At 58.9% G+C, this 26,945-nt stretch overlaps 1 protein-coding gene across 15 annotated transcripts; it reads right to left on the reverse strand.

Moving 5' to 3' along the window:
* Positions 1-625: 625 nt before the first annotated feature.
* Positions 626-26,568, reverse strand: CELSR3 (cadherin EGF LAG seven-pass G-type receptor 3). Of its 15 annotated transcripts, none has more exons than XR_013527284.1 (37): positions 22,548-26,568; positions 20,347-20,997; positions 19,820-20,045; positions 19,444-19,559; positions 19,002-19,090; positions 18,740-18,897; positions 17,990-18,153; positions 17,596-17,721; positions 17,336-17,505; positions 16,720-16,905; positions 16,165-16,281; positions 15,489-15,660; positions 15,189-15,330; positions 14,971-15,091; positions 14,505-14,688; positions 14,105-14,206; positions 13,833-13,847; positions 12,716-12,810; positions 12,312-12,521; positions 11,853-12,048; positions 11,442-11,597; positions 10,945-11,110; positions 10,268-10,435; positions 9,917-10,043; positions 9,617-9,823; positions 9,208-9,382; positions 8,871-8,983; positions 8,420-8,499; positions 7,762-7,885; positions 7,523-7,641; positions 7,173-7,289; positions 6,942-7,090; positions 6,419-6,528; positions 5,911-6,069; positions 5,384-5,584; positions 3,812-4,697; positions 626-2,390 (listed from the first exon to the last, which is right to left on the reverse strand). XR_013527284.1 is itself a non-coding variant. In XM_078350758.1 (37 exons), the coding sequence occupies exons 1-36, from the start codon at positions 26,293-26,295 to the stop codon at positions 3,123-3,125; spliced, it is 10,059 nt and encodes a 3,352-aa protein (XP_078206884.1). In that variant the 5' UTR covers positions 26,296-26,568; the 3' UTR covers positions 626-2,390; positions 3,076-3,122. The 15 variants fall into 15 exon arrangements, 10 of the variants coding, with proteins under 10 accessions (XP_078206884.1, XP_078206892.1, XP_078206891.1 ...); XR_013527283.1 differs by having other exon boundaries at positions 7,762-7,888; XM_078350758.1 differs by lacking the exon at positions 7,523-7,641 and adding an exon at positions 3,076-3,252 and having other exon boundaries at positions 7,762-7,888.
* Positions 26,569-26,945: the final 377 nt, after the last annotated feature.

Raw genomic sequence — 26,945 nt, forward strand, 5'->3', positions numbered from 1 at the left:
TAACCTCAGCCTTAACTCTCGTGGGGGATCCAAGTCTGTGAGGCCTCTCATGCCTCGAACCGAGAGCGGCGCCCTCAGGCTTTCTGAGACTAGGCATGTCTCTGAGATCCGGAGCTGACGGTCCCCAAGACCTCCCCTTTAACTCTGGCCACTTAGGCCAGAAATGGTTGAAGGATCCCCTCCGCTGCACTACAGCCGGGACATCGCGCCCACAAGGTTCGTGCGCGGGCCGCCGAGGAGGTTGGTGGGGGTCAGTGCTGGTGGTTGGCAAGGCAGGAACTGCAAGAGCAGTTCCTCGGGTTGGTTTCACTCCGGGTGAGGCTAAAAAATGCCTGTCCAGGACTGCAGACCCTGAAGAATTAGGAAGTCCTGGTGCTGCTGCCTTGACCAGGGGGCAGGTTCTCCTCAGCACCTGTGCTCCAACTTCAGGCCCTAATCACAAGGTGAGGGGCCAGATTTCATGGTGAAAGAGATGGGACTTGGTCCAAATCTGCCATGAAATGGGCTAAAAATAGCTGGATATTCCTGGGAGGGGCCCAGATACCTCCCAAAGGTCAGTCTGGATTGAATCTTTCACAGCAGCCATCCTACCTCCCCAGCTCCCAACAGGAAAAGGCAACAACTGTTTTCTATAGAAGTTTATTCCCAAAACAGAGCGCGGCTTCACGGAACGATTTACACAGACAGGAAAGGGGGCCGCTGGGCTGGAGGAGGGGAACCCCCAGAGAGGGGCATCTAGGAAACCTAGGACATAGTAAGGACACCCTCCCACCCCCAGCAGGCCACTCAGCCCTTCAGGAGCTGGGGTAGGGAGAGCTTGGGTCCTGGCTGGTGGGATTTAGCTCCAGTCAGTGAAGTAGAATTTCTAATCTCCCAGGAAACTGCCTCCCAAGAGTATGCATGGGGTGGTGGGTGAGGAGGTGTCTGCACAGACCACCCTCCAACCCTGCACAACCACTCCCCAGTGGTAAGAGTACGTCTACTCTCAAGGTCTTCTGGTCTGCTGTTAAACAGGGGACTCAAGGCTGACCTTTGGCCTGGAAGAGCTGGGGGTTAGAAAACCCCTCAAGATGGCCAGGTCCAGGGTCCTCACAGGTGGGTCCTCTAAGTCCCTCTCCCACTTTCCCTACCTTTCACTTGTAAACAAAGGAAAAAGAAATTCTCTATTGTAAACAAAGTTTAAAAGCTCAGTTTTGAATTGTAAACAAAGTAAAAACATTTTTTGAATCTGGACTTGTATACGGTAACAAAAATTTAAAGTCTCCAGTTCTGGAGAGCAGACAAAATAGTAAAAGTAAGAGTTTTGTGAACAGGGTCCTAACAGTCATTTTTCCCTTTTTAAGGGAATAAAGGAGGAGTGGAACGGAGTCGATTCCTGCAGCCCAGGTGCCTAGGGCCACGGAGGATCCTGTAAACATAGGAGGCAGTGGCACCTACATTCTGGGTCTTGAATTCCCTTGTTTCTGCTCCCTTTGCTCACCTTCCCACCCTACCCTTAAAAATCAGTTCGAGCAGGGGGCAGTGTCAGGGAATCAAATGGCACCACAGACAATTTTGCTCGCAGCAGGGGCAGGTGAATGACCCCTCCACCAACCCTCTGCAGGAATGTCTGACTAGAGGCCTGAGCCCCTCCCCGTGGGAGACAGGGAAGCCTTGCTCTGTAAACATGACATCAGCTGCTCCACCAGCACACCACAGCATCAGTCCTAGGTCATAAGGCAGTAAGTGGCAGGGACTCCACATAATAAACACACACATCCTCCAGGAGGGGCAGCATGAGCGAGCCCCCACGAGGAAGTCAGAGGACCTCTGTTTCCAAGACCAACCCCCAGCCCCAGAAGTTTGGCCCTTGGGGCATTCAAGAAAAAGCAAAGAACAATTCTGTACTTTGAGCCCTTGATGATATTCAGATCAATCTGGGGGTGGAGTAAGGGGAGGATGGCATGTGTCCCACCCATCTGACTCCACCCCAGGAAGAAGAGAGAGATGAGCATATGGTTTGCTAAGGACCCAAATGGGGCCAAACTGCATCTGTCTCCCTCTGTCCCCTTCCCCTCCCAGCCCAGCCTCAAACCCCCCAGGAGACAGAAAAGCTGAAAAATAACATAAGCATCTCTCTGGTTACAAAGGTACAAAACGTATAAAAGTCTCCCTCCAGCCACCCCCCCCCCCCACTGCACCTGTCACACGCATGCTCACAGATGTACATGGAGCATCAGCCCTGTCACACCGGAGAGAGCTGGGGCACACGCCGCGGGGGAGCAGGAGGCTGCCTTGGAATCCACCCCTACTCCTGGTGTCTCTCCTGTTAGCCCAGATCCTCTCTTGCACTCAGCTGTTCCTCATCCATGCCGTTGTCCCCTCAGGAGTGACCCTCACTTCTGGGAACTCTGGAGGTGCATGAGGAAATCAGAGGTTGATGCCGAGAGGACTCCAGGTCAGGCGGCTCTGGACTCCACATTTGGCCTGGCTGCTCCCCTTGCCTCCACCATTGCCCTTGCCTCTCAGCCCCCAGCCCCTTTGTGCCCACTCCAGGGTTCTCAGAGTCCTCTATTCCACATCCCTAGACTCATCAGCAAGGCTCCTTGGCTACCCAGGTCTTTTCTCTTAAGTGCTTCAAAAGTACCAACTGTGTACAGATGCTGTGTTGAGCACCTGAGAGACAACTGTCTCATCGATCTCCACATCTCAAAGAGTTTGTTACTACAGATCCCTTTACAGATGAGAAAACTGAGACCCAGAAAGGCCTGCCTCTGCCCAAGGTCACACAGCTCATGAGGTAAGACACAGAGCTCAAATTCAGACCTGTGGGACTCCAGAGCCAGGACCCCTGCTCAGCCCCTAGTCACCTTCCTACACAGCCAGACCCCAAAGCTACACTGCAGGGGGCCCCCGGCAGTGGGTTAGCTCCCTCTGGTTCCCACCCCTCAGCAGCCCTCAGTGCCCAGGCCCAGGATCCCCAAACCCCTGTTCCTTCCTTGTTTCTTTGTGCTCTTTCTGCCCTGGGTCCTGCTCAGTTCTATTGGTCCCCTGCCCCACCCCCAGGGGCCCCTTCCTCCCCAAACCATCTCTTACCCCACAAAACCTCAGAGCCTGACTCAGCTGTTTTTCTTCCTCGAAACTCAACTCTCCTCTTGGGTTATAAGATCTGGCAGCTCCTGGTTCCTCCCCACTCCCACCAGTCCCTCTCGGACTTGTGTGTATCCAGCTACTTCCTGGGTCTGTCTGCCATCCTCTTCCCCACAGATGCCCCTGAGATGAACCAGGTCCCAATTCAGTTCCTGTGAGCCCCACCCCAAAGTGTCCACAGACAGGAGGAACTCAGTATTGACTGAATACATCAATTAATGAATAATTTATCCTCAACAAAGTAAGCTCCTCAGCCTGGTATCCTGGCACCACTTCCAGCTTCTCCTTGTCTTATACGATCCCCCAGGCGAAGCCTCCCAAGCAAGGCCTCCTGCTCTCCTCCACTGCCCCTTGCATATTCCAGGTCACCTCCCACTTCTAGGCCTCAGCTCCTGCCCTCCCCTCCACTTGCTCAACCCATTGGAAGGTATCTATCTCTCCTTAGCCTGGGAGATGCTGGGAAGGGTGGCTGGCCACAGTCACACAGCCGGCAAGTCCCTGCTAGTCACACCCCCATTTCCTGCCAGATTCCTGTCCTCAGCCTATGGCCCTCTGGCTGTGCTGAGCCTAGGGTAGCTCACAACTGTCTGCGAACCCTCATCCCCTTCTGTGGCAGAACACAGAGCAGGGTACCCAGGAGGTTACCCTAAGTTGAAGAGGGCACGAGCAGGTGGCTGCTTACTCTGAGTCGGGTGACAGCTCTGAGATGCTGTGAGACGTGGCAGAGCGTGGCGTGGAGGGCCCAAGCACAGAGGCTGTGGCAGAAGGCGTGGCAGTGGTCTGAGGGCCCGAGGGCGTACTTGAAGACTGCATGGAGGAGAGGGCAGAGGAGTTGAAAGAGGCGAGGATGGAGGAGAGAATGTCCAACTGCTCTGTGGAGAGGCCATGGCTGGGGCCACTGGCCAGGTCCTCCCTAGCTCTGAGCAGCTGTGGGGGTGGTCCAAGGGCTTCTCGTGAGGGGTGCCGGCTAGGCACCTGGTCCAGCCGGTCCCCGGAGTTCGAGCTCTTAGACAGAGGGTCCAGCGGCTGAGATGGCAAGAGGGGGTCCCTTGAGAGTTGTCGCTGGGGAGATAGGGGCAGAGGTGGGGGTTGTAGGTCAAGGTCCCGGGTGCGGTGGGGCGGGGGCAGTGTGCTCAACCACTCTCGAGGTGCCCCTAAGTCCAGCACATCCCGTGACCCGAAGCGGCCAGCCATGGTCCCAGGGTAGTCCCGAGGTGGCTGCCTCCGTGGCAGAGTGCTGCCCCGATCTCTGGGCTCCAATCGGCCCAGTGCAGTATCCATGCGTTCCTGGGACCCTGGCCGGGTCAGCGGACGTAGAACAGGGGCTGGGGCCTCCTCTAGTCGCTCACGGCTCATTTGCCGCCGGAGAAGCAGGTCCAGCTGTTCTCTAGAAGAATAGCGGCTAGCTGGCTGTGAAAGGCTGCCTGTGCCCCCTCCCGCATAGATTCGACCGTAAGAGGCAGCTGGCACGGCACGGTGGCCCAAGGTGGCTGCACGGCACCAGGACAGCTCAGGGGCACCTCGGGTCTGTGGCACCAGTGGGTATTGCAACCGGTTCTTCAGGATGCCTACAGGAGCAACAAAATGGTGGTCGGGGTGTATATGGAAGGGGGAGGGCAGGTGGGAATTCCTGAGTCTAGGGAGGCGGCAGCCCTTGGGATCCTTGCGACACAGGGTTCGGAGCAGGAACCCCTTGGGGAGCAGCAGAGGCAACCCTGGTGGTCCCAGAGAGGCAGCAGGACAGATGTGAAAGTGGAGGGGCAGTAATCTTCCAGTTATGGTCCTGGGGAGGCAGGTCCCATGGTGCAGGGGATGGGGCAAATTCCCTGAGGTCAGAAGAGGGGCAGACCTCACGTCTCGACAATGCAGGCCTGGCTGAAAGATGCAGGAACACCCTGGGTTGGGCAGGAGCAATCCCCAGGGCCCTGTGATGCAAGGGTGAGGGCAAAAACCTCTTCTTGGGGTTCCCATAAAGCAGGGTAGGGGACAGAAACCTTCCAGATCAGAGCAGGGGCAGCAGCTCCTAGGATCTTTGAAAAATAGACAGGTTGGGGCAGGAGTGGCCCCCTGTGGTGCTGGCCAGGGTAGAGGGGGACAGAGAGTTCCCAGGTCAGGATAGTAATAGTCCCTGAGGACCATGAAGCAGGCTAGAGAAGCAGAAGCTCCCCAGGATGAGGAAACTGTAATCCATTGGCTCAGGGCATGAGCAGCCCCCAGGGGTCCTGTAGTACAGGCCAGGGGTCAGGAACTGTACCTTTCCTCTGGCGCTGGGCCCGGCCCAGAGAGATCTCATCCCCACTGGTCAGGGCCGGGTCTGGCTGGTTGTTGTTGGCTGCATCCTTGCTGGTGTCCAGCCCCAGGCGCCTTTCAGAGCCCCAAGTCTGCAGAGCACAGGGGGCTGCCTCGCACTCCCCCAGGGCTGGCCAGTAGGACAGGAGGTCATTGCCATCCACATCTGTGGAGCCAGGGCAGGTTACAGGAGCTTCTGGGTTGACCCCAGTGGCTCAAGACCCCTGACCCTAATGAGCCTTGAAACCCTGGCTGTTGTCATGGAGCAGAGGTGGGAACAGGAGGGTATCTCCTCAGAGATCAATGGATGGGAGTGACTGGTCAGCCCCTTCCCCTTAATTGGAGCTGGACAAAGACTAGAATTAGGGGAATCTGATGGCTGAGGGGTCAGGAAGACCAGGCTGAACCCCAACTGCAGGAAAGATGGGGAGCTAGAGGGATAATAAATGGGGCATCCCTTGATCGCCCAAGGGGTTAGAGGGTGCCTGGTACCTTTGGGGTGGGTGAGGAGCCTCTCACTCTGGGCTGCCCGGTGGAGTGGCCGTTGGAAGCGCCCCCGTGTCCGGCCATTGTCCTCACTTTCTGAAGATGGAATGGAAAGACTCCTCTCCTCCTCCAAGGACAGGTCACTGTCGGAGTCGGAGTCTGCACCTGGAGTTGGGAAAGTCAGGACTTTCAGAGGTAAGGGACTTGGAGATAAGGGAACTTGGAGTTGAGGGTGTTAAGGTGGGTACAGCAAGGGGACTGGGGTTAGGGACGGGAAACTGGGCAGTGCTTGGAGCAGAGGTAGAAGCAGAAGTGCTGGGACTTATCAGAGGGAAGGATGGATCAGGAGTGAATTGGGAGAACCAGGGCTAGAGAGGTAGGTGGCTCCTGAGGCAGGGACCTCAGGGAGATCGTCCCACCCCAGTCAGCCACTGCTCCCAGTATGGGGCGGAAGAAGAGGGGATGGGGAGAGATCCTCTGCCTCCCTCCTCCCTGCCCCAGGCCCCAACTCCACCGGCATCTTGATGGAACATGGCCACGTCCAGGTCAGTGGGGCCAGCATGAGCCTGGAGGCTATGGTCAGTGTGGTCAGCGGCTGAGCCATGTCGAACCAGGACATTGTCCCTGGAAATGCAGGAGCACCCCACAATGAAAGAACCCTGTCTGCAGGGTTCGCAGACAGTTGTGAGCTACCCTAGGCTCAGCGCAGCCAGAGGGCCATAGGCTGAGGACAGGAATCTGGCAGGAAATGGGGGTGTGACTAGCAGGGACTTGCCGGCTGTGTGACTGTGGCTGGCCACCCTTCCCAGGTTGTAATGGGGTACCTTGCAGGCTGGAGTGTCTGAGTGCACAGCCAGCTGCCAGTAGAATGGCATCCCTGGGCATGTGAGAAGCATTTAGGGCAGAGGCAGCAGAAGGGCCCCAGATGGCCGAGATGGGTGGAGCCACCCACCCTAGGACCTGGTCACGCCAAGCCCTGGTAAGGTGGGGCTGGACTAAGCTGAGTGTGCCTCTCATAAGGAGGCCCTTCCTCTTACCTGAGGTAGCTGCGGCCCCGCTGGCTGTCCTGGTCCTGAGTCCTGCCAGAGCGGGCGCTGCTCACAGAGGAGACGGTGGAAGCACCCAGAGTGATGCGGATGAGGCCACTCTCCTCAAAGAGAGCCGTGTTGTTGTAGGCCCCAGGTCCCTGGGGATGGTGGAGGCAGAATGTGAGCCAACCCTAAAGCAGCCTCAAACCCTGGCTTCTCAGGGCCCCCATCCTGACTCACCGTCCCAGGTGCTGGCCTTGCCTCCTCGGGTGCTGCCTTCCTGCCCAGACAGGCTGGTGTCCAGGCGGCCCGAGCATCTGCATTCAGGACACAGAAGAGCAGCAGCACTGCCAGGCCCTGTGGGTCAGCGAGGGTCAAAGCAGGGTCAGCAGGGGTCAATCAGGGACCAGTATAAGTCACTGTGAGTCAGCAATGGGGGGTCAGTCACTGCAGGCTAGTGTGGGTCAGTAAGGACCCCAAGCAGCACTCAGTAAGGGAGTCCGGGAAGGCCAGCAGGGGAGAGGCAGGAGCAGCAGCGGTAGCTACAGTGGGTAAGGTCGTGTGGATCAGCAAGATGCCAGGAGCCTCACTGTTGGCGAAGGTTAATCCAGAATCAGCACTCAGTCTGGGGTCAGTGTCTAGTTTTGAGTCAGCTCCAGGCCTGGGGGCAGCAGCTAGGGCCAGCATCTGGTCTGGGGTAGCACCTAGCCTGGCAACAGTTATCCGGTAAGAGTCAGCTCTAGGCCTGGGTGCAGCATCTGCCTAGGGATGGCCCCTGCCTGCTGAAGGCCCACCTGGTTCTGGGGCGAGGGAGGGGCACCAGAGTCACCTGGAGGCCACAGAGTCCGGCATGGAGGTAGTGGAAGGCCAGGATGCTGTGGTTGACTGCCAGGAGCCCAAAGAGCCAGGAGGCGCTGACCAGCAGAAGAAGCAGGAAGGAACTGCGAAGGGTCCTGCTGTGAGGACATGGGAGGACACAGGAGGACATGCAAGGCTCACGTAGGGCTCATGCAGGGAACACGGGAGGACACGCAGGGGCCACACACAGGATGTGAAAAAACGGAACTCACATGGGAACATGGAGGTCTCTGGAGGACACTGGGGGAGATGGGAGGTCCCACAGAGAAGCAGGAGAGCATTCAAAGAACCATGAGGACACAGGGGGAAACAGGAGTCTAGGGGCCATGGGGGAGAGCATGGAAGACAGGTGGGAACACACAGGGCAGGGGGCAAAGTGAGCCAACCAGGCCATAGGAGGCTCTGGGGGGACCCAGAGGACAAGAGGAGACAGCAGGGCAGAAGCACATGTTGGGTAACAGTATAATGAGGGCGCCAGAGAGGGACCGCAGGTCAGGGCAGATGTGACTTCATTACTTCATCCAGAACTTGGAGCCCAACCTGCTCCAGGGATGATCTGGGGGGCCCAGACCCCACCCAGGAAGGACCTGCCATCCTGAGAATCCCCTTCCCCCAGTCAGACAACTCACAGTGCAGAGGCCTTCTTGGCTTCCCTCTGCCCTGTAGAGCAGGATGTCCGGGCAGCGAGGAGAAACATGGTCCCGTTCATCTGGACCCACAGCCAGACATGTGGGGCCGGGCAGGGCAGAGAGAAAGAGACAGAGGCAATGAGAGAAATATACACACATACCAAAGGAGCTTAGAATCACAGAAAAAGTCAGAAATTGAGAACCAGAGAGTGACTAAGAGACAGAAAGAGAGATGCAGAGACAGAAGCTGAAATCTCTGACCCCGTGCCCCATCTCCATGCCAGTTGAGTGGGGGTAGTCACTGTGACCAGAGGACAGAAATGGAGGCTGAGCCCAGGAAGCCTGCAGACCTGGCCACCCTCAGCTGATTCCACTACACCTGCTGCAGGCCACCCTCCTCCCTCCATGAGAGAGGGAAGCACAGAGTAGAAACCAAGTCCAGGGCACTCACCACTATGACCAGGACAACAGGGCCAGCAAAGCTCCAGATAAGGGGCTCATGGACTGAGACCCAGCAGAAGTCAGGATTTCCATAGCCCTCGGGGTCCAGGCCCACAGCAAGGCCTTGGGAAGAGAAGGGATAGAACTGAGGGGGTGTGTTCCAGAGCTGCTGGTGGGCCCACGTATGGGAGAAGGCAGGGTAAGGGTGGAACAGCCCCCCTACAAGTAGACAGCTTGGGGGTTTGAGGTTGGGGGTCATGATCAGGATTGGGGACAGGGTCAGGGGTCAGGCCATGTGATGGATGGAGGTTGGAGGCCACAACCCTGAACAGATGAGTGGGACTCACCCAGCAGCACAGCGGGGACGCCCCAGCCCAGGGCATGGTAGAAGCGCATGGCACCGCAGTCCACATTGCGTGGCTCAACCTGCATGCGGTAGAGGTGCAGCCCCTGCACGAGGAGCCAGGCAAAGGTGCTGAGGAAGAAGTAGTGCAGGAGGATGGCGACTGCAGTGCACACCAGCTGAGGGCAGGGTGGGGGGGTGTCAGGACCTCTCCTGCCTCACCCACCTCTGACCCTACCCCAGGCATCTGCTTCCTACCTCTGACCCCTAAACCATAATATCTTATCCCAGCATCCTGCTGCAAAGCCTGGCCCCAACCTGAGCATCCCTGACCTCTGACCCTGAGTTTTGGCCCAGCCCTCCTGGGCCAGTAGGGTCATTGCGATACAAGTTCCCTGGCCCTGATCCTGCACCTGGTTGTGGGTCCTGTGAATCCCCAGCAGGAAGAGGAGCTCTGCTACCCCCAGGGCGGCTGCCACATTGGCATGGATCCCACGCACATTGGACTTGAGGCTGCGCAGGCTCAGCAGGATGGCTGCAGTCAGCACCAGTGCAGCCACAGACACTGCCACAACCACATGAGTGAACACAGCCAGCAGCTCCAGGTCGCCCTCCAGCCTCTGCAGAGACAGGGATGGTTGATGGGCTATTGGGCAGAATCCCCCATCCCTTTGACCCCCCCCACTTCCTCGGAACACTGAACACAGCCCCACCTCACGGGGGGAGGCATCCATGAGGACTCCAAAGGTCCCTGTCCGGCTGCAACGACACCGTGCGTGGGACCCATTCCTGTGCACCAGCTCACAGTCTCGTGCTGTCCACACACCATGCTGCTCCGCCCTGCAGCCACAGGGCAGTTAAGACGTGACAGTGACCCACTCTCAGGCAAGGGTTTCAGAGAGATCATGGGAAGGGCTGAGGGTGCCTGGAGTTGGGGTACAGCATTCCTCATGGTCTGAGTTGCACAATAGCACTAGTGGGGGCCCCAGGGGCAGGCTGAGACTATTAGTTGGCCTCCCAAGGGCTAACAGGGAACCAAGAGTTTCCAGAATGGGGGTCCTCACAGGCCAGGTGGGTCCCACTGCACACAGATCGCCTTGCTCCGATTTGCCGTCTGCAGCAGGCGGAACTCCAGGCTGATGGGGGACTCCAGGACTCCCCTTAGGAAGTTGCGTCCATGGAACACAGCCACGCTGACCACCGGGGAGTTCATGACAGGGTTCTGGGGAAGCCTGGGGAGACACCCATCTGGCCTTTCATACTGCTGACCTCCCCATGCTCGGCCTGCCTGCCTCACCCCATCTTCATGCCACTCGCCATGGCTAACCCAGGGTCTGGGATGTCCCCAGAGTGGACGCTGTTTCTAAGAATCCCTCCAGCCTCTGGTGGGATGCTGAGGGGCTGAGCAGCTCCAGGGAACCTGCGACTGTGCCTCTGACTGCCCTCCTGCCTGCCCCCATCTGACCGCCATCAGTCAGCCTGTCCTTGTCTGTCTCTGTCAGCCCTTTGCCCTGTCTGTACCTGGCTCAAGGATCCTTCCTGTGTTTGTGGCTGTGTCTGTCAGCCTGCGGCTCTGCTACTCTGTACAACTCCAGAGAACAAGATTCACAGGGAACCCGGCAAGGACAGGGCTCGCACAGGAGCTTCTCTGTGTGTTGCAAACCTACGCATCTACCCACCAAAAAAGGGGCTGCTGGGCTGAGAAGGTCACAGGAAGCTCAGGGGTGAGGGGCCTGAGTACCTGGCACCTCTGCGCTCTGCCTGGAACTGGGCAGGAAGCAGTCCCCCCAAGGTGCGGTAAACAAGGAGAATGACAATGGAGATCCCAGGCTCTGGCTCCGCTGGGGCTGGTGGGGGGATCACGCTGGAGGTGGTGGAGTTTTCTGTGCTGCTGCTTGTGGGCAGAACTGCCAGGAGAGGAGGAGGAGCTTCTGTCAGTGACCTCTGACCCAAAGCACCCACCAACCCAGCTCTGAACCCCATCAAGCATGAGGGTCTCTTCCCTGCAGGAGCAGAACTGGGGAGTGGGGATAGCAGGAACCCAGAAAGGAACAGTCAAGGCCTAGGAGGGGTCATCTGTGATGAGGGAGAGGGTCTGACAAAGTGAGGGTGTGGTGAGGTGGAGGGTAGAGGGGAGATGTGGGAGGGTCTGACACCGGGGAGGCCTGGAAAGGGGAAAATTGGTTGGGGGGACAGAAAGACAGGACCTGGCCTAGGGGTTCCCCCAGGGGCTCTCACCTTCAGATGGGGATGGCCATGGAGACTGGGAAGGCAGCAGCACATGGGTGTGAGGATCCCAGGCATCTTGGCCCCGAAAGAGGTTGCTATGGTATCGGGGGTAGCGACGGGCCCCCCGGGGAGAACTGGGGTGCTCCATGCGGTCAATGCTGAGCACTACCCGGGAGAAAGAAAGGGGAGGCCCATCACGGACCTCTTCCCGGTGCCAAGGCTTATACTCTCTCTTACTTGCATCCTGCACTCAAGTCCCACAATCTGTTTTCCTTGCTACCAGCTCAGAGCCTGTCCCTACAAAATGCTGAGGGTGATGGCAGAGTCTCCTGCCATTAACGTTGGTATCGATAGCCACAGCCCCTCAGACCTTCAGGTTCCTGCCCTGCCCTGCCCCGCCCCAGCCCACCCACAACGCACTGATATTAGGCGTCACCAGCCCCATGGGATTCAGGTATGTGAGTTCCATATTCCTTGCGAGCGTGGCTGCATACTCCTCCAGGTGCCTCACCAGCCCCGCGCTGCCTGGGGAGCCCCCAGGGGCCCGCTGTCCCAGCGCTGCCCACAAGTCCCCTGTCTCTGGAGCAAGCAGTGCAGAGCCGGCCCACAGCAGATTCTGGAAGGATGGAGATAGAATTGGGCTCAACCAGGTGGTCAGGATGTATGAGGGGACAGGGCAGGCATGAGAGGTCTGGAGAGGTGCTCAGAGGGGCCCCAACAGGCAAGGGGGTGGGGCTGGAGAGGACAAGGACAGAGGGAGAGCCCAGGACCTTCACTTCCCAAGAGGGCAGCAGGGGCCTGATCTGAGGATCCAGGGGCAGGAAGCTGGGAGCTGGGGGGCCAGGGCCAGGGCACTGAGAACAAAGGGCACAGCCCCACCTCATTGAAGTGGGCATCCTGTGTGGCTGTCAGCCCGAAGCCCTGCTGATGGCTCTCGAAGGCCAGCAAGTGGGCCAGCAGGCGGGCAGTGACTCGGACATCTTGGCTAAAATAGTGGTCAGTGTGGCCAGTCACCTCCCGTAGCCGCTGAGCCAGCTTCTTGGCCTCCACGGTATCCAGTGCCGTCTTGTTCAGCTCTAGGCCATCCAGCTGCCAGGACAAGAAGGAGTTGATTGCTCTGTGGTCCCTTAGGCCTTCCTCTAAAGCTTCACAGGGAGAAAGCCTTGCCAGATTAAAGGGCAACGAGGAAAGGCTCAGGAGGTCAAGGGCTAGGGTGTGGTATCTGGGGCCCACCACAGGCCAAGTAACATCTTAGGCACAGGGAATGTTCTGGGTAGTCTCACCAGCAGACTGAGCTCTCGAAAGGCAGGGGAGGTACAGTTGAAGAGGTCAGGCTCCAGCCAACCCTGGGCCTCGTCACACAGCCGCACAGCAGCACCTGGGGGCAGGCAACCCCTGGTCAGGCCTGGGGCCTGAATACCTTTGCTGAGGAGATAACCACAGCATCCTCTCCTATCCCTGGGGATCCTTGAGGCAGAAGTCAGAGGCAGGAGCAACTACAGCTGCACCCCTGGAGGTAGCAGCAAGCCCAGGTAGGCCCCAGCTGCTTGTCAGGCAATTCCTGAGAAGGCTATAGACCATTCTCAACTGGCAACCACACAAAGCACAAGGGTGGGGCTGCACACTCTCACCCATGTGGGCCAGGACAGGCTCATGGACATGCCAATTCACGCACAAACACACCAATACACACCGACGCTCACCAATTACACACACAGATGCATAGACCAGACCAGCACACAGACACATGATGCCCTCGCACACACACAGACCAGGGCTTCCGGGAACATTCATGACCAAAGTCAGGTGGGGGGATTCTCACACAAGTTTTAACTGCCCCAGTAGTGACTTTGCTGTCCTTTCTCTCCCTTGTCTCTGGTGTTGGGATGGAGATTGAATGAGAATTGACTTGGATCTTAAAAGAGTGTGTAGCTACCAATGAGAGAGCCTAACTTAAACACCGAATCCCCTCCCCTCAACAGGCTCACAGACACGTGCACAGGCATAGAGACACACACATGAGCATGCGTACACAGACAATCTCTGTCCAGCCACTGCAGAGACCTCAAGCAGCAGGGAGTGTTCTGAGGGGACCTCAGGCAGAGGGGAAGGGCCCCCAAGCAGCAGGAAGGATCTGTAGGGTCCTCAGACTGAGGAGGGATCTTTTGTGACCTCAGGCAGTGGGGAAAGTCCTGTGGGGACCCCAGGAACTGAGGAGGGGTCTCTGAGGACCTCAGGCATCAGGGAAGGGCCCCTGGGGTCCTCAGATAGCCAGAAGGGGCCTGCAGGGACTTTAGGCAGCAGGGAGGGGTCTGCAGGGACCTCAGGCAGCAGGAGGGGTCTGCAAAAGCTCTGGCAGTGGGAGGGGGCAGCGCACCTGAGCAAACACGTACCCCTTACCTGCACCCCGCAATCCTGCCCAGAAGCCAAGAGAAACAGATGGAGGCTCAATGAGGGTGTAGGAAGGGGCCCAGAGCCCCTAGTCAGTAGTGAGGGGCTCACGGGGGTGGGGGGGGTAAAAAAAAAAAGTGAGGGACTCACATGGACTCCCACCCAACTTCCACCTCTTTGCAGGAACAAAGCCACCCAACTCAGGAAAACAGATGGCTCTGGTGGTCAGAGGACAGGCCCACCCCCACCCTCAGTGATGTCCCTGCCCCCCACATACTCACCCAGGGCCCCCCGGGGACAGGGCACTGTTGCCAAGACACCAAACTTTGTCTGGGGCCACCACACACCAGATCGCAGGGACTTGGGGCAGGCATCATAGAGCACTAGAAAGAGAAGAGGTGCTGAGCCAGGCAGTCAGGGTCCAAGGCAGTGACAGCCACACCCACTGCCCCTCCACCACCCACCCCAAGGCCCACTGCCCACCACTTCTGCTGGCTTCTCAGAAGCTGACCTGTCAGATTCTGTGACAGGTCAGAAAGTAACTGGGGCAAAGGTAGGGTTCCATGGATATAAGTGGTCTCCCTCAGGAGAAGCTTCCAGAGTCCCCAAGGAGCCAAGTGTGCCACTGATATGTGATGGTGGCACACTGGAACCAGCCCTCTATGGGTGGAGCCTGCTCACCCCGGCAGCCACTGGCTGTCACCTCCGCGAAGGGACTGTCACAGCTGTTGCACTGGCGGCCAAGGGCTCCTGGGCGACAGGGGCACTGCCCGCTGTGGGGTGCACATGAGCGCGAGGTGGAGCCCACAGGGTAGCAGTCACATGGGAGGCAAGAGTCACTGCCCCGCGGCCGGTAGTGGAACTCCTGTTTGAGGATGGGCCAGGGGCCTGAAGTCAGAGGTCAGGGCTTAGGGAATGATGGAATCAAGGGCAAAGGGTCAAGAGAATAGTGCTTATGGGCCAGAGGACACCTGGGCCATGCGTGAAGGCAAAGGAGGGGTCATAAGTAAAGGATGAGAGACAGCAGCTAGGTCACAGGACACAGGTAAGAGGTTAGGGCCCAAGTCAGGTGGTGGAGGTCAGCAAGCTGGACAGGAATTGCAGATCGTGTCCGAGAAAGAGTTAAAAGGCCCGTGGCCAGGCGCACCTTGCAGTGACACTGCCCATTTGTCTTGTTGCAGTTGGGATCAAAGCCCTTATGAACATCACAGTTGCAGGGGCCACAGGTTGGGCTTCCCCACCAGCCCCGAGGGCACTGCTGGTCCATCCTGGGGGTACATAGCCAGGTGAGATGCCTTTATGGTATCCCAGTGACCCTCCCTGTCCCTGCCAGGCCTGCCCATTGCCTCACCCCCAGCATCTTACCTGTACTCACAGTGGTGCCCGAAATAGCCACCCACACAGTCACAGGTATAGCCATGGGGGTCTCCTGGGAGGTGCCGGCATGACCCCTGGTTCTGACAGGGGTTCAGAAGACAGGCGTCCACACAGCCTGCACCGTAGTAACCTGCAAATTGGGTCAGAAAGCTCAGGATCCTGGTGGCAGAGAATGGAAGGAAGCGGGCACCTGTCCCAAGTCCCTGCCTCCTTCAGGTTCCCCAGTCTTCATCATGAGCTCCTAACTCCTGCCCAGATCACCCTTCCCTCAACCCTCTCAAGGCCTACCTGGCCGGCAGGTGCAAGAAAAGGTCTGCCAGAGGTCCAGGCAGTCAGCATGGGGTGGGCAGGGCCCAGAGGCACAGGCGTTGGTCACGACACAGCCAGGCTCCACATTCACTCCGTGGCTGGGGGGTAGCAGGGCCGGGGAGCCAGAGGGTGTGGAGCCAAGCCACACCCCCTATGGACACATAGCCAGCAAGGGGTGAGACCATGTTAAGGCACCTCAGCCTCAAGTACTGCAGAGCCAGCCACCCGGTCTGATGACCCCTGACGTGCAGTCTTCCTGAGACCCCCGAAAACCCAGGCCTCAAAACTATCCCCAATTCAGTCCCGCTATGGAACCCTAATTGTGCTGTTTCTGACACAGATTCCTAATGGCCCTTGATAATCCAAGCTAGACTCCCACCTCCAATGCCACTGAAAGGCTTGACCTAGCTCTCGCGACTCTGGGTCATCCACTCCCTCACGTCAACCCCCACTTGTATGCTGCCTTTCAGTTCCCAAGGAGACCCTGACTTCTGACCCCTAACCCTAATGCCCCATATCACATTCCCATGCTGGGGTCATCCACCCCCTCACGTCAACCCCCACTTGAATGCTGCCTTTCAGTTCTCCCAAGGAGACCCTGACTTCTGACCCCTAACCCTAATGCCCCATATCACATTCCCATGCTGACCCCCACCTGGATGCAGCCGACCAGACCCTGAGGAGCCTCCTCTGCACTGCCAGGGGGCAGGCCTCCCACGTGGAGCTGCTTTACCTTCAGGCCCTGCAGCTCGCTCCCCACCGCCATGGTGTCCTGAAGGAAGGGGGAATCAGCACTGGAAGGAAGCAGGGGCCTGAGGAACCCCTGCCATGGCCCAGAGTCAATCTTGGCCTTCTAGCCCTTCTAGGCTGGCCCCTCCCACCAGGGGCCCAGAGCGGACCTTAATATTGCTTGATTTTGACTGGGGACAGGTAGAGATTGGGAGAGAGACTAGAGGGGGCTTTTAGGAATCAGGCAAAGTGCTGGCTACTAAGGTTCCCCAAGACCAGGCCCCAAATCTGGCACAAGGAGGACCTGAGAGCAGACCAACCTGGCTGGTGGGGTAGGCTCAGTGCAAGGATATATGGGGCGAGAACATCAGACTCGGTGCAGTGGAAGGAACTGAGAGGAGCTGGACTAGAGGGTGGGGTCAAATAAGGCAGATCTGGTTGGAAGGCTGAGAACAGACTACCCCGGGGTCAGAGATCAGACCTGGAAGAGGCTGAAGTCCAGAGAGACCATGAGGACATGGTGGCCCCGCCGGCCACCTGGTTCCTCCTGCAGCTCCAGCCGAAGATCGTGCCACCGGCCATCACTGACAGTCACCTGGTCCAGGAGGAGATGGGAAGCACGGCCTGCGCCCCTGGTTACTGTCACAGACAGTAAGCCCCGATCTAGCTGTGGACAGAGATGCATAGCCCTGTGGTTAGAGCCCCAAGTGGGCTGGGACTTGGAGGTGAGATCAGAGGACTCAGAGGTCAGGAATATCAGCGGTCAGGACAGTGAGGTCAGGGTTATACCTGGCACACAGGACACTGTGCCAGGGGACATTATGTTGCTGATATGGGATCAGGGGCAGAGGACAGGACCAGGTGTTGTGGGTGAGTTGGTGCAGCTAGCACAAGAGAGCTACATTGGAGCCCTGCACCTGCAGAGGATATAATGATGGGAAAGAGAATCAAGGGCTAGGGTCCAGAGCAGGGTCAAATGTGGCTGGGACACCTGGCAGAAAAGTATGCGGTGTGACCAGCCTGTGCACACAAGAATATCGGTGGTGGTGTGAGAGACAGAGCTGACGGAATAGGGAGGGTGAGCACGGTGGACACACCTGGCAAAGGAGAGTGCTGTGTGGCCCAGCCTGCACTTGCATCAGGACCCCCTGTGTTGCCCGTGTCCGAAATGCCAGCCCCAGGTACCATGGCACAGATACAGCCATGTCACTTCCAAAGTTCCAGCTCAGTGTGCCGTTGCCACGGAAATGGTGGGGATGGGCCATGGCTGAGTGGATAAGAGAAACAGGGTTACAGGCCCTGACCCAGGAACAGATCTGACCCTGCAGGCCCCTCCTGCCCCATGCTGCCCACTCACTGAGCCGACAGTCTTTGCCACCAAAGCCCACGGGGCAGTCACAGCTGAAGCCGCCCCAGCGCTCTGAGCAGAAGCCACTGTTCTTGCAGGGGCCTGAGTCACAAAAGTGCAGCTTGGCTTGGCAGCCTGGGAGAGGAAGGCACATGGAGGACGTGAGAACAAGGGTTGGGGGGCACAAGTGCTGGACAGAACTTTAGTGTCCAGAGGAGCTGAAAGAGGCCAAGATCTCACCCCCACGTTCTCTCTGGGATTGGTAAGTTAGGCTGTAGCATGGTGCTTGCCACTAAAGGAGACTGGGTTGAAGTCAGGTGTGGAGTCACCCATGTATCCTCCACTCCCTCCCTATGATGGGGACCAGGGCCATGGGCTGGGCTGGTGGAAACTTCAGGCCTACCTGCCATGGTGCCATTATTTGCAACAAAAGCTGCCATGTCCATTCGGCGGCCATCAATGTGCAGGTCCCGCATACAGCCAATGAAGTCCTTATGGGACACAGGGAAGTTCTCGGGGAGGTTGGGGACACCCCCCAGAAGCAAGGGGCCCGTCAGGTCCAGGGACCTGGGGGTCAAAGGTCTGGGTCATTGGTGGAATGGGCCCAGAATAGAGTTGTTCCTGGGGGGAGGGGCACAGGAAGTAGGGGGTAGGACGCAGAGAGTAGGGTGATTGAAGGAAGAAAATAAGGCCAAGCTGGGGAAGGAGTTAGGGTCTGACTTCAGTTGGGGTACAAAGGAGAGCTCATGACAGGCCAATGGTCTGGGGAAAGATAGGTGAACTGGGGTTGAGGGCTATGATGAGAGTGAGGCATCTGGCTGGTGGGAGAGGGGATGGATAAGTGAAGAGTCTGGGGGAGACTGGACATGAAACGAAGGGACTTGGAGGGGATGTGGGGCATTAGTGAGACTGGGGTAGGGAGGTGGAGTCTTTTGAGGACTGCCTGGGGGCTGTGTGTGCCAGGAGGAAGTCTGGGGTGGAATACAGGATTGGAGGCTAGAGTGAGTAGGCTTTCAGGGTGTTTGAGAAGGGAGGGAAATCTTGGTTTGGGGGAAGAATGGGGAGTTTGGCAGGATGGGATGAGGAATGGGATGTGAAGGGTTGGAGTGGGCTTTGGCAGGCAGACAAGGGGACTAGGGGGCGGGGGCCTCACTTCTTGGAGCTTGTTTGCACACCAGCAGCTGCGCATGAGTAGTTGCCAATCTCAGCACCAAACTGCAGAGCCACGGCCACATCGCAATCGTCCACGCTCAGCACAGCCACCTTGTCCTTGGAGGGGCCCTGCACACCCCCTAGGGCGTCTGTCCGGGGCTAAAGACCCAGGCACACCAGTCAACAGTGTCCCTAGTAACCCCTGAGGAGCAGAAGTCAGCATCCCAACTCCCCTCATATCCAATGCCAGGGATGGTACTCACCTTGTTGTAGTATCTCAGATGCACTGTGTGCCATTGTCCGTCACTCAGGCCCCCTGGAACTGTGGGGCTGACCACTGTGTTGGATTCACCTGGAGGGGAAACACATGCAGAATCATCAGGAGCAGCAGAGTCGTTCCATCCCACTCCAGTCATATAAGCACAGCCACTCCCAGGGCCACCCTGGATGCATCAGATCAGTCCCCCCACTACTGACCACAGTGGCTGGCCCAGAGTACCTTTGAATAGAGAGAAGAAACACAGACTTCTTGGAGGGACGGACCTTTGGACAGGGAATGGCCAAGGAGCTAAGGAGCTAGGTCTTCACTGCTCGTTTGGCATCGAGTGTGTGCTCAGGTGCACAGTGAGGCAAACCCGAGGGGACTTGGGGCCTGTGTCCTCCAGCACACATGCACCCACTCACCGTCATATCCAGGGCACCTACCCGTGGAATATGTGAGCCGCACTTGGCCAGCCACGAGCTCCAGGGCCAGGAAGTCGTGCTTCTCGTTCAGGCGCCCATTGTAAAAGAGTAGCCCGCTCTGCTGCACCGTCGCGAACCTGGGCGGGCGGGGGTTGAGGGGATGGGGGCGTCAGGAGCAGGTTACCACTTCACACCCTCCATCGCTGCGAGAAGGGGCTGGGCGAGACGAACAGACTGAGTGCAGCCAGGTCAGGAGACCCCGGAGGAGGGGCGGGGGGGGGCGTCAGGGGAGGGGCGGTGTCCCGTGGGAACGTCAGGACAGGGTAGTCAGGAATCTAAATCAGGGTGAGTAGGTGGGGGCGGCGTGGAGGCGCTCAGACACGGGGCGGGCACCTACGAGAGGGACAGCGTGAGGTGGAAGCGCTGCCGCAGGCCGCGGAACATGACGAACGAACTGGGCGGGAAGGAGCGCGCCGCCACCTCACAGCGCGGGCCCTCGAAGGCGCCGCCTGCCGGACACTGGCATCGGAAGCCGCCGTTGGGCGCGTCGGTGCAGGTGCCCCCGTTGCGGCAGACGCCCGGCACGCAGCGGCCGGCCTCGGTGTCCAGCTCGCAGTCCTCTCCTGGGGGCCAAGCCGGGGTCAGAGGCGGTCACGCCTACGCCCGCCCCTGCTGGAGTCGGCCGAGCCCCTCCAAAGACGGCGCGCCACCAGGCCGAGTGCCAAGACCCCCAAAAAATCGCGCCCCCTGTGGACACGCCCCTTCCTTCTGGCCCCGCCCCGCTCCCCGCCCCTTCCCCAGCCTCCTCAGTGCCTTTGCGGAGGCCAGTGCCTCGGAAGTGACGCCCAGCACTCACTCGCCTTGCAGTCCCGCCCCCAGCCTTGGCCCGCGCTCCCTGCGGCTCGGGCCTGGAGCCCAGCTCACCCGTGAAGCGCGGACGGCAGACGCACGTGTAGCCTCCCTCGCGCCGCGCGCAGGCTCCGCCGTTGCGACATGGGTTGGAGTAGCAGAGGTCGAGCTCGGTCTCGCAAAAGTCTCCGGTGAATCCAGGCGGGCAGCGGCAGCGCAGGCCGGCGATGGGCTGGATGGGTCGGAAGAGCGTGGAGGCCGAGGCCAAGAAGGGCGCGGACGAGTCAAAGCGGAGCACGGACACGCATTTCATGTAGTTCTCACAGGGCTCGCGCAGGCACACGTTGTCGTCGAAGGGCAGTACGTCGAGCAGGGAGCGGGCTGCCAGCGCCGCGCGGCGCACGTACAACTGCTCCTGCAGCTCCTCCGAGCTGAACCAGGGCCCGGCAGCGCCCGCTCCGGCCCCACGTGGAGCCAGCGCCGAGAAACTCACATTGAGTACGGTGCCTCCTACGTCCGTGTCGTTCTGGATGTTGAAGATGAAGACGTCCTCGGCGGGCGTAGCGAGCACCGCAGCCACGCCTTCGAGGAAGTGGCCCAGCAGCGGTGACAGGAAGCGCTCCTGCCACATGTTCTCAAGGCGCACGGTCAGGCTGTTGGCCAGCAACTCCTCCGTGATGATGACCACGCGCAGCACACACTGCGCCGTCACGCTGTGCAGGCCATCTGCAGGTGGGGGCAGGGGCAGTGGTCAGCCTGGGGCCAGTGGCCGCCCCTCCCTAGGACACAAGAGGGCTGGGGCCAGTGATAGCCCAAGCTCCCAGGACATCTAAGTCAGCAGGCTGACCCCACCAGGACACAAGGAGGTCTGGGGCTAGTGACCACCAGCTCCTTCAGCATCAAGGTGTCAAAAAGCCACTGCTTCCTCCCCCAACCCCCAATACAAAGAGGGGTCTGGGCCAGGGATCAACCAACCCGCACAGTGCCCATGGGTTAGCAAGTCACTCCCCCAACAGCACTCAAGTACCCTAAGTACTTGGTAACCCACACTTCCCCAAGTTATCATGGTCAGCAGGCCACCCCAACTTGGGACACAAAGAGGAGCTAGGGCCATTAGCCACCCACTCCCAGCCACCTTCCTCTTCTCCCTTCCCCCAGCATAGCAGAACAAGCAAAACATCCCCTCCAAAAAACAAGAGTTGTAGATCAGGAATCACCTATCTCCAATTTTTGATCAGCAAATTGCTCTTCTATGGCACTAGAAGGGGCTCTGGCCCAGTGAACACTCAATGCCATCCCCCAGAACCCTGGGTTATCAAGCTCCAGGAGAGTCTTGAACGCTGACACACACACACACACACACACACACACACCCCAGCATTCTTCAGTTAGCAGCCTGCTTGCCACTCCAGACCTGGGTCCTTTGGTTTCAGCGACCACCCCAGAGATGAAGGTGAGGTGCTTATCTGCCTTGTTTGTCTTGTCCCCAGACCCTAGCACATACTGGGTAGTCAATGAGGATAGACTGTTGAGTGAACTGAGGGATAAATGAAGGTTGTGCCTTCTCAGGCAGTGCCAAGAGTTCCTGCTCCAGAACTGAGAAATGAGCACCAGTAAAGCCTGTTTCCTAACCCCTACAGCCTCCAGTAGGCAGGACTTCAAGAGCCTCTCCCACCTGCACTCTCCTATTAGGGAGGGGTTTGTGAAAGACTGCAGCAGATGCGGCAGGAAAGAGGCAGGTGGACCTCTGGACATTTTCCCAAAGGTCAGGGTCTCAGCCCCTATGGACCCACTCTCCCCCTGATGCTTCCATAGTAAGCTGCTGTTCCTGACCACTAAATTATTGGTCATTTCCTGCACAGATGGGGTAAGCGTCAGACTGGACCCAAAGAAATCCTTCGTCTAACCATGGGCCTAATGTGGACTTACTGGCCCATAATGTCTTTGCCTGGGACCTCCAGAGGATTACCCCAGGACCCCTGACCTTTTGTCAGCAGGGGAGCTATCCCTAGGTAGCAGACAGTTCTTTACAGGCTTTGTGGGGTCTGCTAGATGCCTTGGAATCTTTGGAATTCTGTGGAGATTATCCAGGAACCTAAGCAGAGTCCTCATGAGGTCTATGGCAGATCTCATGTAAGTGTAGGGTGCAGGAACCCTTCATTTAAGGGGTTCTTGGAAGGTTTGGAAATCCCTCTTTGGCTTGAGGTGCTCCATGGAGTTCCTGAGGCCAAACAGGTTGGGATCACTGGGTCACTTGCCTGCCCCATGCCCCTCACCTGTGACAGTCACCAACATGGAGGCCACCAATGGGCGGTTATTGTCTAGCTTTCGGCTGAGTCTCAGCTCCCCACTGGTCTGGTTGACCACCAGCAGTTGCAGCTCATTGCCTCGCTCAAAGGAGTAGAAGAGGTGGTCGGAGACATCAGGGTCATAAGCTGGGATGCGCCCAATAATGCCCGATGGGAAGGTGTCTGAGTGGTTGGATACATAGTTGTTGAAGAGGATCTGGAAGTTGTTGAGCACAGGGCTGTTGTCATTCTGGTCAACCAGGCGGACGTGCACAGTGGCCCGGCTGACCAGAGGAGCAGATGTGGCCTGTACCACAATCACATATTCCTGGCGAGCCTCATAGTCTAAGTCAATGAGTGCTGTCAGTTCTCCAGAGAAGATGTCCATTTGGAACAGCTCAGGGATGTTCCCCTCCACAATCTGGTACATTATATGGGCATTGGGGCCTTCATCGGGGTCCACTGCGGTGATCTGTGCCACCACTGAGCCCACAATGCTGTTCTCTTTCACCCGCACCTCAAACTCCTCAGCTGGGAAGACAGGAGCATTGTCGTTCACATCCTGCACCGTTACCTGGATGCTGACTGGAGTCCGGAGTGGGGGCACACCTCGGTCCACTGCGTAGGCAGTCAACTCATACACTGGCACTGCCTCCCGGTCCAGCCGCCTCACTGTACGGACAATGCCAGAGGTGGGCTCAATGGTAAAATCTCCATCCCCATCTTCCCCATTCTGGAAAGTGTACTGGACCCGGCCATTGGCATGAGCATCCCGGTCAGTGGCTGAGATCTGCAGGACACTGGTGAAAGGTGGGGCATCCTCAGAGACCAACCCTGTGTAGTGGGAGGCCACAAATTGTGGAGCATTGTCATTCACGTCATTGACCATCACCTCCACATAAGTAGTGTCTGCCTTCTGTGGGATGCCATTGTCCCGAGCTGTGATAGCTAGGGTGTAGGTTACCTGGTCCTCATAGTCTAATGGGGCCTGTAGTGTAATGGCTCCTGAGTCTGCATCAATGCGGAACTGGGGCAGGTTGTCTTCTAGGAGATAGGTGATACGGGCGTTCTCACCCACGTCATCATCAGAGGCACTGATGACCACTATGGTGCTACCCACTGACCGATCTTCATTCACGCTCACTGAGTAGTGGGCACTTTGAAAGACTGGCCGATGAGTGTTGGCATCTGTGATGTTGATGTGCACATAGCAATGATCATGAAGGGCACGGTCAGATGCAGTTAGTACGAGCTTGAAGTAGCGTTCCTGCTTGTAGTCTAGTGGCAGAGCCAGTGTCACTAGTCCCACACCCCCCTGGGTGCTGATGGCAAAGCGATTCCGGGTGTTGCCACCTGTGATCTGGTAGCTGATGGCACTATTGGCATCACGGTCTACAGCAGTCACGCTGACCACACTGGTGCCCACAGCTGCATCCTCATTCAGTCGAAGATGGTACTCCTTCATTGTGAACTCAGGCCGATTGTCGTTAACATCCAGCACAGTCACTGTGACACTGGCTGAGGCAGACAGTGGGGGTGAGCCATGGTCTCGAGCCTCCACACCAAAGAAGTAGTGCTCCACAGACTCACGGTCCAGGGGACCGCTCACAGAGACCCAGCCAGTGGCACTGTTTATCACGAAGGGAGTATCAGGTGCCACACCAGTTAGGGAGTACTCCAATCTGGCATTCTCCCCATGGTCTGCATCAACTGCCTGAATGTGAATGACTGAGTGGCCCAAGGGAGCATTTTCCAAGACAGAGACTTGGAAGGGTGTGCTGACGAAAATAGGAATATGGTCATTAATGTCCATCACCTGGATGCTGGCCAGGCCCGTGTTGTTGGACAGCGGTGGCCGGCCAGCATCCTGCGCCCGGATGCGCAAGGCATACTCTCTCTCTGCCTCGAAGTCCAGAGGCGCCACCACCTGGATCTCGCCAGTGAGGCTGTCGATGGCAAAGTGGCCACGGCTATTGCCACTGATGATATTGTAGTGCACCAATCCGTTGGCGTCCTTGTCTCGGTCAGTGGCCGTGACGCGCAGCACCACCGTGTGAGGGCGCACATCCTCACGCACCTGCGCCACGTAGCGCTTCTCGCTGAATTGGGGAGCGTTGTCATTTTCGTCCAGCACAGTTATGTGTACGCGCACAGTAGCCGAGCGCGGCCCGGGCTCCTGGCCCTGGTCGCTGGCTTCCACCACCAGCTCGTAGCTTTCCATGTGCTCTCGGTCCACTCGGCCGCTGGTGCTGATGAGGCCGGAGCGTGGATCAATCTCGAAGGCAGCAGCAGCTGCGGCGCGCGCAGCTGGCGGCCCCACGAAGCGGTAGCGCAGGTTGGCGTTGGGGGGCGCGTCGCCGTCCGTGGCACGCAACTGAAGGATAGGGTAGCCCTCCTCCACATTCTCGCGAAGCGTCTCCCGGTACTGCGCTTGCTCAAAAACCGGCGAGTGGTCGTTGCGGTCGGCTACCGTCACCGCCACCATCGTGGTGGCCGAGAGGCGCGGCGAGCCGTGGTCCTGCGCGGTCACACGCAGGTAGTGACGTTCCATGCTCTCGCGGTCCAGAGCTGCCGCAGTACGGATGAGGCCGCTCTGCGGGTCGATGCTAAACAGCTCCAGCGAGCGGCTGTTCATGAGCGCCGCCAGCGAGTAGACTAGGCGCCCGGCCTCGCCGGCGTCCGGGTCCTGGGCAACCACACGTAGCACGGCGGTGCCTGCGGCCTCGTTCTCCGGCACCAGCGCCTGGTAGTTGTACTGCGGAAACTGCGGGTGGCGGTTTGCGGCGCGACGGAAGCGTGCCGGGTTCGCCGAGGTTATCTTCCCAGCTTCAGGACCGGCCAGGAGTCCCGGGGGGCGCGGCCCGGGGCGCTGCTGGAGGAAGCGGCGGCGGAAGAGACCCCGGGAGCGCATGCGCTCAGGCGCCGGCTCGGGAGCTGTCCGAGACTCGTGGAGTGCTGAACCTGATGTAGGAGCTGTCCTCGCCGTGCGCGGTGCTGAATCCAGCTCGGGGCCAGATCCCGAGGCCCCTGGAAGACAGTTCCGCCGAGGGGCTGTCCTTTCTCCTCCGGATGTCATGGCTCTCTCGTCCTGACCCTTGCTCCCTGTTACCCACGATTCACCACAGCAGCGCGCGGTGCTCACTCTTTTGCGGGCGCCTGTCCCAGAGTTTCGCTGGGAGGACACCGGCTTGGGACCATGGTGCCGAACCAAAAAGTCTGAAGGGAGGGGCGAGCTGTTCCCCGAGCACGGGACCCCTGAGGACAGAGCCCCTGGCGACAGATTACCTCTTTGCAAAGATCCTGTCCGCCCGCAAGAGGAAACCTCTGGGCGCCAGTATACCATAGACCCTGGTCCCTGTCCTGTCTCTCGTTTGCGGCTGCCCAGTTGCTGGATGCCGTGTTCAATTCCCAGCTCCTCGTTCGGCTGCTCAGGGGACCCTCGACTGTTCCGGGTGTTTTGCCTTCTCCCTCGGAGCCCCACGAAGACAGGCTCCCTGACCCCCACGCCAGGCCCCCCATCCTCCCGGACCCCGGGAGACTCGGGACAAAGAGCTAAGGCTCCGCCACGGATCTGCGCCCCTGGCCCCGTAGTGGCAGCTAACCCCGGGTCCCAGCCCTGGTGCCCACCGCCCCCCAGCTCCTCCTGACTAAGGGGGAACAAAGAGAGGAGAAGGAGCAGAAATATGGGGGTCAACCGTTCCCCGAGACCCCAACACGGCGGCCGCCTCGCCATCATCCCCCGCCTCCCTGCACGGCCTCCACCGTCCCCCGCCCCGGTCCCGGCCTTGGGTCGGCCCAGCCGCTCGGGCCCCCTCCCGGGCCCCTGCCACCGCCCCGGGCCTCCTCCCCTCCGCCTGTCTCTCCGCGCCGCCGCCGCCCTCTGGGCACCATCTACTCCACGGCTGGAGCCCCTCCGGCGTGCGGCCCCGGCTTTTTCCGCCCCCACCACAGCATCCCCGACGCTGCTGCCGCCTCCCGCCGCTCCAACATGGCTCCCGGCCGTCCCGATGGTTTGCTCCACCTCCGCCCCAGCGCCCCAAACCCGGTGGTACAACCCATCGCGCATGGCAGTTCTGAGGACCGAAGCTGTTGCCGCCATCTTTATTAAGGACGTGAGCGCTGCTCCTGGTGCTGAACAGAGCGCGGAGGTGCGCCGCCGTTGGGTCCGCCCTCCCCGCTTTCGGCCGCCGCCCTCACCCACCTCCCTCTTTCTAGGGCGCTGTCCCAGCTCAGTCTCCCAGCCTTTTTTCCCCTCCCAGATCTCTCGTCCTCCTTCCTGACCACTAGTTCGGAACCGTGTCCCGGATTTTGGTCTGAAATTTTGGTGCCCATGAGCGTTCTCACGGCTCTGGGAGGGGGTATCATGTGAAATCCTGGGGTAGGCGG

The sequence above is a fragment of the Callithrix jacchus genome, chromosome 15 (assembly GCF_049354715.1).
Source record: "Callithrix jacchus isolate 240 chromosome 15, calJac240_pri, whole genome shotgun sequence".
Lineage (NCBI taxonomy): Eukaryota > Metazoa > Chordata > Mammalia > Primates > Cebidae > Callithrix > Callithrix jacchus.